The following is a 12,528-nucleotide window of genomic DNA, read 5'->3' as shown; positions in this document are numbered from 1 at the left end:
TCAAGGTTCCAACATTATTAGATCTCACATTTCTGTCTTTTAAGGCACTCTTTACTGTATCAATCCAACTACATCTTGGTCTTCCTCTGGGTATTTTTCCTGCCAACTTAGCAATGAACACTTGTTTTGCTAATCTTTCCTCTCCCATTCTGTTTAAGTGGCCATACCACCTGAGATTAGCTCTGCTAACACATTCCTGAATGCTAATGTGTAAAGTTCTTTCCTAATATTCTTTCCTACAATCAGTATCCCATAATCCTGATATCCTTTTTAACTCTCTCTCTATGGTTTCAGAATTACCACAGAAACCAGGAGATCAGATCTGAACACAATAGTCCAAGTGAAGTCTTATCAAGGCAAAATGACTTCCTTATCTTTACATGTCAAGGTTCATTTCAACATTGCAGCATTATCCTTTGAGTTTCATTTGCAGTGTTTGCTGTATGGCCACTCGAACTTCAACTTCCTATCTATTAAACTCCGGAATCCCTAGCCTGACCAATTTCTTCTATCATAATCTCACCAATATAATATGACACTGGATATCTAATCACACCAAAGTGTGTGACCTTTTATTAACATTGAACTGAGTCATTTTCATGTTCCCACAATTCCAACCTCTTCAAATCATTCTGCAAGTATGCATATCATCAGCATTTCTGATTATCCTGCCTATCTTTGTGTCATTAGCAAATAGTTGTATGCCTCCTGTCAAATCCTTCCCTATGTCATTAATGTATACATCGAATAATAATGGACAAAGGACTCCTTGTGGCACACTACTGGTTACGTTATCTTAAATCTAAAAATAATTTAAATAAGTCTGAAAATAACTTCCTTCATTAAAAATCATTTTGGTGATACATGTGTTTATTAAATATATTTGGAACTTTTGAAATGCTGAACCTTCTTTATTATATGATATGAAATATTCAAATTTTCAATATTGATTTTAACTTTATATTTTTCAGCCCTGTTCATTTGAAAGATATTTCCCAAGAATTGAAGGTAAGTCACAGTGTTAGATTTAGAATGCCATTTTTTCCTCATAATTCTCAAAGGGCTGTGAAACTTTCATATATAAAACAGAATGTTTTGAAACAGAAAATTTTTTTTAATATATACGGAAAAAAGTACAAGTTATGTATGTCTTTTTTTTTAGCTTTAAAATATTGATATCGAATTCATTTCTTTTGTTTCACTTTTGGTTAATGTTTTATTTGGCTACAAAACATTCCCCATACCTCTATCAGTTTGCTAAAAATCTGGGATACTGTCATTTTAAGATCAATTTAATACAACCAGTCCTTGACTTATGACAAGAATTAGTTCTGATGGTACCATCATAAGTTGAAAAGGTCTTAAGTTGGAAATTCCTACACAAGCCATTAGGCTTGTGTAGGATTGTTGACATGCCTGAATGTGTAAACATGTAGGTCTGTTTTCATTATATTTTTAATGAAAACTTTCACTCTTTGTTTAGAGTGAAATAATACAGTTGACAAATTATAACTTAAAATTACTGAGTGCAAAAACGAGATCGAATGGAAACACGAGGAGCAATTCATCAGAGCAGGAGAGGTATGATCATCAACAACAAATTCTTCAGATTCAGGAATTGCAACAAAGTGTTTTTTTTTTTATAATGGTTTACCATATGCAAAACTTCAAAATTTGTGGAAGGCCCAGACTCATCGTGAACAGTAGATGGCGTTGGTGTAGATGATGCGATTGGTGGATGAGGTTGAGTGATGGAGAGTTGTAGAATAGGTGTCCTCCCTCGATCTCCCTGGAGGTGTCAAATAATAAATTCATGGTTGAGGTGACAGTAAGAATGGAGTTCTTTAACAATGTGTACATTACATTTAGCTAGTATGCACACTTTGCCTTTTCTTTTATGCATACGTTTTTCTTTAGCAACATTTGTTGTTTACCATTTTGACTGCTTTGAGAAATCTCTCCATGTTATAGTCTTGTTTCCTCAAACAACCAAATTGCCTTATTAGTTGAGGTGCCTCTGCCAATTTTTTTCGGTGGCCCTTGGCTGCTTGTTCTTACTTTCTCTCGCTCTCTCTCTTTGTCTCTTGCTTCTTCTTCATCTTTCTGTTCTTCTAGCTCTATAACGTCTTCATTTGAGAGCTCTTCTTCCACAGTTTCAACTAACTGCTGTACTTCATTGTCAATCTCCAACTGTTTGGCTAGCAGCATTATCTTGTGACTCATTTCTTGTAAGGCTTTATTTTTGTTGAATCTTGTGAATGTATAAACATGTATTTTCAGCAACTTCTTCCAGACACCATTCATAATCTTTGCTGTTGCTTTACTCCATACTACATTCTTTGTACAATGCAAAATGTTATATTCTTTCCAAAAGTTTCTGAAGGGATTTATAAATAAATAACTGAAAGGTAGCAATAACACCCTAGTCCATGAGTTGCAGGAGTGAGATAGTATTTGGCAAACATGTTAATGGTATGGCCATCATAAGTACAAGTGGTCATAAGTCAAGGACTGACTACACTTATAAACCTCTCTTTATCCAACAATAGATGCTACCAGTTAGGGCTTTAGTTCTTTATGCTGTTCGTTATTGTTGCTGTTTGCATACTGTGATAAACTGTTGGTGCTCTGAAGATGCTAGGTATAAAACCAGTGAAATATCAGCAACTAAGTAATAAATATATTGTCATAATCATCATCATCAAATTCCTGCCATGTACCCTCAAGGGGTGTACAGGATATGATAGTACTACATGAAAAAAATTACATCATTACTAACTTCCTATCTACAATTTTCCTCCAAATCAGTCTGTTACTTGTCAAGACTCCAACATTATCAGATCTTATATTTCTCTCGTCTAAGGCACTTTGTACTGTATCAATCCACCTATATCTTGGTCTTCCTCTGGGTCATTTTGCTGCCACCCTGGCAGAGAACACTTGTTTTGCTAATCTTTCCTCGTCCATTCTGTTTAAGTGACCATACCACATGAGATTAGCTCTGTTAAACCATTCCTGGATGCTGACAATGTCAAGTTCTTTCCTAATATCCTCATTTTTAATATGATATAGCCATTGATACCATCTGTTCATGCCTATAATTTTTCTCAGAATTCTCATATCTGCGGTCTCTAGTCTTTGGTCAAGTGTTTTACTTCTGACCAGCTCTCAGATCCATAAGTTAAAACTGGTTTCAACACTGTCTTGTATACAGCTAATTTAGTGTTCCGACTAATTTCTCTCTGATTCCATATTAATTTATTCAATTGACTTCCCACCATATCAGCTTTGTTGATTCTATTGTCTATTTCTATATTTAATTTACCATCTTCACTAAAAATAGTGCCTAAGTAGCTGAAATGTTTTACTTGTTCCACAGGTTCTCCATTCACAACACAGTTAACATTTTCAATGATTCTGCCTATTTTCATTGTCTTTGTCTTTTTATTGCTGACCTTCATACCATATCTATTACAACAGTTATTCAATTTAGTCAGAGAATCTTGCAGACTTTTAGTGGATTTATTTAGAAGAATAACATCATCCGCATAAGAGCTGACATTAACATCTCCAATTTTGATATCATGTTTAATACCACTTTCCTTCATAATGTGATCCATATAGATAATGAATAACAGAGGGGATAATGTACATTGTTACACCCTGATATCTTAAGAATGTAAAATTCTCAGTTATCATGGTGTAACATGAAGAATAAATAAACTAAATTAGAACCCTGCATAAAAGATAATAGTTGAATTAATTAAAAGAAAAAGAAAGATTCTTGCATCCAATAAAATATATAAAATATAAAGGTTTGTTAAACTAACTAACAAAAGAAAGAATATATTAATATTATGATATGATTTAAATGAGAAAAGTTAAATAAATAAGACAGAAATGGATTAGTCATAAAAGATGGTATGTGAGAGGCTAGAGATTAAGTTATTAAATAAATTCATAGAAAAAATTTGAAAGGGGATTAAGTTAGAGGCTAGCAAAGAAAAACAACAGAAAATCACTTAGGGTCAATTCCCGGATTGAGACATCGTTACGGGCCTGCCAATCAAATGACGTTTGGCAGAAAAACGCCACCCTAATTGGTCGGTGAAGTAAAAACAAGTAGGGGGCGGAAAAAAGAAATTAGAAAAAGTGCCGTTAGGAGAGCAGGTATAAAAGGGTTGGAAACCCCCCCCCCCACGAGGCTTTTTTGGTTTCGATTTTGATTCTGTTCCAAAGGAGTCCTTCACGAGCTCTTTCGTAGAGATTTCACGGTGATTTCCTGAATGGTAAGATTGGAGTTATATCTCTGACGCCACAACACGGAAACAAAAGTGAGCGGGATTTCGATTCGTATTTCCTATGTGAGAAGCGAAGAATGCCATATAGTCTAGAAAAAGAAAGCACATTCTTTGTGTTCCGACTTCAGTGTCAACTACGAGAAGGGGAAAGAAGTAAAGAAATCGATGTCCACGTGGTGAGTTGCACAGCCGATTAGATGATTCAAAAAGTGTCCTGAATTACGAAAGTTTAAGACCGTGTAAGCATAGTTCACTTCCAAAAGGAACGTAGGAGTAGCAGATTGTCGGAGAGGTTACACCAAGCTAGTTCAATCAGAAGAAGGTAAAGGCCCATATGAAAACCCCAAGAAAGAAAGGTACTGTAAAATATATCTAATGTTAACTAAAATTTGTCTGTGATAAGTATCATTATTCTAATACGGAACTGTTGAAGTGACCAAGGAAAATTTATACTAGGACTTTAGTATCTGATAGAATATATTAAAAGTAAGCTGGCTAGTGTTAATGTTATGTGAATAATTAAGTGTCCGGAGAATTTTGCATGTCTATTATAATGTATAGGAAAGTTAAAATGTCATAATTTTGTGTTAGTTAGTGCAGTAAAAGGCTTAGTTAATCTACTTAAGTTTGAATAGTTAAATAGTGTGAATTAATCTTATTTGTCTATGTCAAGTGAATTTGTGTTGAATTGTTATGGCGGCATGATCGTATTACCCATTGAAGGATCATAGCCTAATTACTTGAAATGAGCTAATGTTAGTTTGTAAGTATTTAGTTTAGCATTAAATTGAGTAATCACAAAAAATTGATTTGTACCATGTTAAGGAATTTAATAAACCTTTGTTCAATGATAAAAGAGTTGTCTGAAATTGCTGTCCAATGCACCACTTGAAAAATTACGAACCTAATCACGCGGGAAATTAATGTTAAGAAACAAGATAAAGTGTCACGACTGCAACATAGTTACACTTTCAGGCATATTTGAGTTCTTTCTTCTTGTTTCTGTATATAATATCTTAAACTAAATGTCCCAAAAGGCGCAGTATAAATACAAATATTAGGGGTGCTAAGGGGAGAAATAACTTGGATATTAGTATAAGTTTTAGTGATATCTCAAGCATAGATATAGAAGAACATAGATAAGAGGAAATTATAATATAGAATAAAAATTGTAAAATGGGACACAACAACATCCTTTTCTCACACCAGATTTAATATTAAACCATCTTCCTGTACTTCCTTCAATTCTAACTGCTGACTTACAACTTAAATAAACACTAAGTATTGCTTGATATAATGCCACATTGACACCGTATAACTGTAACGTATTGAATAGCTTCTCTCTCTTGGCACCTTGTTATATGCCTTTTCCAAATCGACAAAACTGAAATACAGATCATTGTTATATTCCCATGCTTTCTCAACTATTTGTCATAAAGTGAAGATCTGATCCTGACAGCCTCTATTTGGCCTGAATCTAGCTTGTTCTTCACCAAGCTTTTCTTTCACAATTCTTCTCAACCGTTTCTCAAATATACTTGCATAGATGTTGCCAGGAACACTCAGTAGGGAAATACCTCTGTAATTCTCACATTCAGTTTTATTTCCGTTTTTATATATGGGTACTATGAGAGCTCTACTCCAGTCATCGGGTCGTCACTCTGTCCAGGCTTTCTGAAGTATGCAGTGCAGCCACTGTAAGATTCTTATACCACCATACTTCAGCATTTCTGGTCGAATATCATCTACTCCTGCTGCCTTTCCACATTTCAAGCCTTTGATGGCTTTTTCTACTTCAAGTATGGATATATATTGCATGCCTGGTCAGTGTTTTTTACCACTGTGCTGTCACCACTGCTTGTTTCATTTAGCATTTTTTCAAAGTAATTACTCCATACTTCAAGGATATCTTTTTCTCCCGTTTTCATGTCACCTTTATCATCTCTAACTCCTTTTTCAGTGCTCTTTCCTCAATTTCTAAGCTTCTTCAACAACCTCCAGAATATCTTACCACCTTTTTGATATTTATTTTCTATGTTCTTGCCAAAGTGCTCCCATGACTTTTGTTTAGTTAGTTTTAGACAGTGTTTAGCCCTTCTTACATTTGTCTCTGTATTCTCTAAGAGCACAAGCTGACTTATTTGTCAGGCACTTTTGATATGCTTTCTTCTTTTCCTTCTGCCTCTTTAACTTCCTGTGTCCACTATGGAGTTCTGATTTTTCTTTCCTTGCAGACAACTTCACCACATGCCTCTTTAGCTGAATCAATGAGGGTTTTCTTCAAGGCTTACCACTGAATTTCTAAGGTTTGGTTCTTGTTCTCAAACTATTTCATTTTTGCTTCAATTACGTTTGTGTATTTTAGTCTACAGTTTGCATCTGAGAGCTGTTCAACTTTTATTCACTTTAAAACTTTCTTACATGTTATTCTCTTCAATACAAAATTCAATTTTATCCTGCTCAAGACTAAATAGTGATCACTTCCAATTTCAAATCCTCTGTACACTCTGGTGTCCTGGCACCAGGGAGAAAACATCACCATCAACAATAACATAGGCAATGAGACTTTTCTTATTCCTTGCCTCTTCTCTCCATGTGAATTTGAGCACATTTTTATGTTGGAACATGGTGTTAGTAATAACCAGTTCATGTCCTGAGCAGAAATCCAACAGGTATTTGCCATTATTATTAGCTTTGCTCTTTTCTCCAAATTTTCCCAAAATACTTTTGTATGTCTGACAATCATTTCCTACAAGGACCAACTTTTCATTTTTCATTGTGTGAACTGCTTTCTCTAAAGCTTCAAAAAATTTCTCCACTTCTACCTTGGTAGAACCTTCTGTGGGACCATAGGCACAAATAAATCTCATTGTCCAATTCCCCATTCTGATATTTGCCCACATCTGGATTCGGGCCAAATAGAGGCTGTCAGGATCTAAAACTAACTAAACAAAAGTCACGGGAGCACTTTGGCAAGAACATAGAAAATAAATATCAAAAAGGTGGTAAGATATTCTGGAGGTTGTTGAAGAAGCTTAGAAATGGAGGAAAGAGTGCTGAAAAAGGAGTTAGAGATGATAAAGGTGACATGAAAATGGGATAAAAAGATATCCTTGAAATATGGAGTGATTACTTCGAAAAATTGTTAAATGAAACAAGCAATGATAGCACAGTGGTAAAAAACCCTCAACAGGCATACAGTCAGGAATACATATCCATACGGGAAGTAGAAAAAGCCATCAAAGGCTTGAAATGTGGAAAGGCAGCAGGAGTAGATAATATTCGACCAGAAATGCTGAAGTATGGTGGTATAAAAGTCTTACAATGGCTGCACTGCATAGTTCAGAAATCCTGGACAGAGGGGCGACTTCGTGATGATTGGAGTAGAGCTCTCATAGTACCCATATATAAAAAGGGAAATAAAACTTTCCCTACTGAGTGTTCCTGGCAAGATTTATGCCAGTACTTGAGAAACGGTTGAGAAGAATTGTAGAAGAAAAGCGTGAAGAACAAGCTGGATTCAGGCCAAATAGAGGCTGTCAGGATCAGATCTTCACTTTATGACAAATAGCTGAGAAAGCATGGGAATATAACAAATATCTGTATTTAAATTTTGTCGACCTGTAAAAGGCATATGATAAGTCGCCAAGAGAGGGGCTATTCAATACGCTACAGTTATACGGTGTCAATGTGGCATTATATCAAGCAATACTCAGTCTTTATTTGAGTTGCAAGTCAGCAGTTAGAATTGAAGGAAGTACAGGAAGATGGTTTAATGTTAAATGTGGTGTGAGACAAGGATGTACATTATTCCCTCTGTTATTCATTATCTATATTGATCACATTATGAAGAAAAGTGGTATTAAACATGATATCAGAATTGGAGATGTTAATGTATGCTGTTTGCTTTATGCGGACGTTGTTATACTTCTAAATAAATCCACTACAAGTTTGCAAGATACCCTGACTAAATTGACTAACTGTTGTAATAGATATGGTATTGTAAAAATAATCATAATTTAAAATTCTGAATATTTTTATGTAATGTTTATGCTAACATGTTTATTAGTTTTAGTTTCATAACACGCATTGTCGGCACTTGCAATGTGTTTGTTATTGAAATTCTTTTGTGAAAAATGATATGTAAAGAAGTTAAAAAAAAATTGATGTACTTACCAGATTTGATATTTGTATTACTTGCAAGAATTTTATTGTAATTTAAAATTATCAAAAGTTGTGTTTTATGAAGACATTCTCTTGTCGCTAATGGAGACAACGTGCCAGCCATTATACCTAATTTCTCACTTGCCGTTTTCAAGGAATGCGCATGCTCGCCGAGACGTTTGATGTGTGATTGACAGCTGACAAGTTTGGTATCGAAGCAACGGGAGAGTAAACAGGATAGCGTTTGGAAGGAATTTAGAACACAGGCATGCAGATATTTAGGTTCGGAGGAACTTAAGTTTTTTTTTTATGTGACAGTCGGAGAAAAATTAATAGTATATTCCGAAAAAGGAATCGTGCAACTATTAAGTTTTAATGTGGAATAAGTATGTGGATAAATAAAAGACAATATTGCTATATGCGTTTTAAACGGAATATTGGAGGAAACACTAATTGAAAGATTTATAGTAGATTCCGAAAAGGGAATCGTAGAGCTGTAAATTTTTTTAATTGGAAGAGTAACACTGTCAATAAGCATTTAGTGAATAAAAGAAGAATTTGCTATTTACGTTCTAAAGGAATGTTCGAGGAAACTCTGATTAAGAAGTTTCATCTGTATTAAGGAAGCTGGATCTGATTGTTATTTCTAGTGAAGGAAAGAGATAGAATTAAGTTCCGAAGAATTAATGTGTGCTACATAAGTGATGAGAAAGGATCCTGTAAAAATGAAGAATACAGTCATATATCTTTGGAAAAGGGCCTTGACAGAGAAAGAAACTGGCTATGAACATTTTGTGATTGTGCAAACAAAGTGTTTAGTCTAGTCTTAAGTATAAGTTTATTTAAAAAGGCCTTGGATCCGATTAATTTGTAGTTATGTAATATTTGTTTGAAGTGTATATATATTGTTTTTGTTTTATTAAATGTGTTTATTTTGTATTTTGGTCTTGAGTCAGTGATTATTTGGATTCTGAAAGAAAGAGTTAAGATCATTGCACCAATTGGAGTGAACCTTTGTGCATATAATAACATATAGATGCAGTCGGAATTAAAAAAAATAATTGTTAGAAATAGAGATCATCTCTATGGTAGGATTAATATTAAGTAATATCTATGAATATCCTGGAATATAAAAATCCCCACCGATTATTAACAGTATGAAGGTCAGCAATAAAAAGACAAAGACAATGAAAATAGGTAGAATCGTTGAAAATGTCAACTGTTGTGAATGGAGAACCTGTGGAACAAGTAAAACATTTCAGCTACTTAGGCACAATTTTTAGTGAGGATGGTAAATTAAATATGGAAATAGACAACAAAATCAACAAAGCTGGTATGGTAGGAAGTCAATTGAATAAATTCATATGGAATAAGAGAGAAATTAATCGGAACACTAAATTAGCTGTATACAAGACAGTGTTCAAACCAGTTTTAATTTATGGATCTGAGAGCTGGGTTAGAAGTAAAACACTTGACCAAAGACTAGAAACTGCAATATGAGAGTCCTGACAAAAGATTAGAGGCCTGAAAATGGCATCAATGGCAATATCATATTAAAAATGAGAATATTAGGAAAGACCTAGACATCATCAGCATCCAGGAATGTGTTAGCAGAGCTAATCTCAGGTGGTATGGTCACTTAAACAGAATGGGCGAGGAAAGATGAGCAAAACAAGTGTTCTCTGCAAGGTTGGCAGGAAAACGACCCAGAGGAAGACCAAGATATAGGTGGATTGATGCGGTACAAAGTGCCTTAGACGATAGAAATATAAGATCTGATAATGTTGGAGTCTTGACTAGACAAGTAACAGACTGATTTGGAGGAAAATTGTAGATAGGAAGTTAGTAATGATGTAAATTTTTTATGTAGTACTATCATATCTTGTACACCCCTTGAAGGTGCATGTCAGGAATTTGATGATGATAATTAACGAATTAAAATACCATTTATGGAAGGTTAGAAAGAAACATGTATTTGAAAACCAGCAATATGACATCCAAATTCCTTATAATATTGTATTGTGGAAATTTTATTGTTCAGTCAGACGATTTTTGTATTTAGAAAGAAGTATTCTAGGAGATATCAAATTTATGACTAGATGGTGAAGACCACCCATATTTTATGTGATATTCACTAGGGGGAGATAAAATTCTGTCTATTCTTGCTATGAGAGGTTTTTTAAATAATTCCATCCTCTTAATTCAGTGTGGTCTTATAGTCAATTGCAGGGATGACTGGAAAGCAATCCCAGGCAGAGAAGACCAACTCAAGGCAGTTAACCCAATGGGGCTAACCACCTGGGTATCAGTCATCTTTGCACTTTAGTTTCAATTGTTTTTTTGATAGTTCATCTAAATGAGATTGGTAATAAAAGGAAAACTGATAGCCTTTGGCTATATGATGATATAAAAGAGCTGAGGCCTTTTCTCCATCTCTCATGGTATCTATCTCTCTGTCTTTTCTTTCTCCTAATACTATCAGACTCTCTCGCACCCCTATACTAACTACTCTAGGCCTATGATGAGAAACCCCTTTACTTTTTCAACTCAAAGGTTAAATAAAGATTTACCCCTTAATCAGCAGCTGGAGACCTATTTCTCTATCTCTAATACTGATTACAACATATTTTTCCACATTATCAATAAGGCTCACATTGGGAATGAATTACATAATTAAAAGCACACAGGTGTATGGAGTTCCAGGTAGAGCAGTAGAATTTAATCTATTTCTGCTATGCGATCTAATCTGCTTAGTTAATATGAAAAAGCAGTCAATGGCAGTGCTATCAGCAGACCTTACTCAAGCATTTGATAATGTACAGTATCCCTTTCTGTTCCACATCTTCCAGCAAATTAGTGTAGATAAAAAGCTGCTATCTGTTATCAAAGTAGCCTATGTCAATTCAACTACGTGCCTCCTAGTTAATGGATTCCTGTTAGACCCAGCCGAAATTTGAAAAGGATTTAAGCAAGGTTGCCTTTTTAGTCTATTGCTCATTGTATTGGTTCTTGATCTTACAGGAAGTCAACAATACACATGATGTGTGAGGAATAACAGTTCCTTCAACTATGAAGGAAAATAAGGTATTGGCATATGCTGATGATGATGTAATGGGCACTTTGAAGGATAATGATTCCATATATATATATATATTACTACTACTCCTTGGCATTACAGTCCATTTCGGACCTCGGCCTGCTCAGGATAACCTTCCATTCATCCCATACCTGAAGAAGGATGTTTGTGCAGTGATGCAAAACATCCTTCACCGTAGTTGTGGTACGGTTTTTTAGGTCAACCAAAGTTGTTGATAGAGGTCGTACATAGTTTATGTATGATCTCTACTTGTATGTAAAACTGCTTCTTTTACGAAACCCCACAAGAAAAAGTCGCAGGGTGTGAGATCGGGAGATCTTGGGGGGGGGAGAGATGAAGTGTCAGGTCTTGATTTCCGATGCGATCTATCCATCATTTAGGTAGAGATTCATTGAGAAATTCTCGAACATTCTGATGCCCATGGGGTGGAGCTCTGTCCTGTTGGAAAATGAAGTCTTCTGAATCTTCATTCATGTGAGGAAGAAGCCAGTTTTCAAGCATGTCCAGATACGTTACCCCAGTAACGGTCTCTTCAGCAAAAAAAGAAAGGTCCATAAACCTTTGTTCTCGATAAGGTGCAAAACACATTAACTTTCGCACAGCTCCGCTCATATTGCAATGTTTCATGGGGATTTTGTAGTCCCCATATGTGAACACTGTGTTGGTTTACTTTCCTGCTTAGGTGGAACGTTGCCTCGTCACTGAAAATTAAATGCGGCAGAAAAGTGTCATCTTCCATGTTTGGAGCATACGATCACAAAATTCTACATGCTTTATCTTGTCCTTTTGTGCGAAGAGCGTGAACCAGCTGTAGACGTTATGGTTTGAACAGTAAATAGTGCTTCAACACATGCTAGACAGTTGGTTGCAGTATTGCAAGTTTTCTGCTCGCTCTACGGGTTGACTTGCTTGGGCTATGCTCAAAAGTCTGTTGAATTCGTCTCACATTCTCCTCCAATACATGCG

At 35.2% G+C, this 12,528-nt stretch overlaps 1 protein-coding gene across 1 annotated transcript in view; it reads left to right on the top strand.

Annotated features, from left to right (window-relative positions):
- Positions 1–12,528, top strand: part of LOC150108459 (haloacid dehalogenase-like hydrolase domain-containing 5) — a 156,080-nt gene that overhangs the window by 39,397 nt on the left and 104,155 nt on the right. The window contains exon 5 of the mRNA XM_090390471.1: positions 972–1,008. Coding sequence (XP_090246597.1) covers positions 972–1,008 — 37 coding nt within the window. The remainder of the gene's footprint in view (positions 1–971; positions 1,009–12,528) is intronic.

Source organism: Typopeltis vanoorti, chromosome 3 (genome assembly GCF_054136105.1).
Source record: "Typopeltis vanoorti isolate ZY-2024b chromosome 3, IOZ_Tvanoo_1.0, whole genome shotgun sequence".
NCBI lineage: Eukaryota > Metazoa > Arthropoda > Arachnida > Uropygi > Thelyphonidae > Typopeltis > Typopeltis vanoorti.
This window is presented reverse-complemented; position numbering and strand designations above follow the sequence as displayed.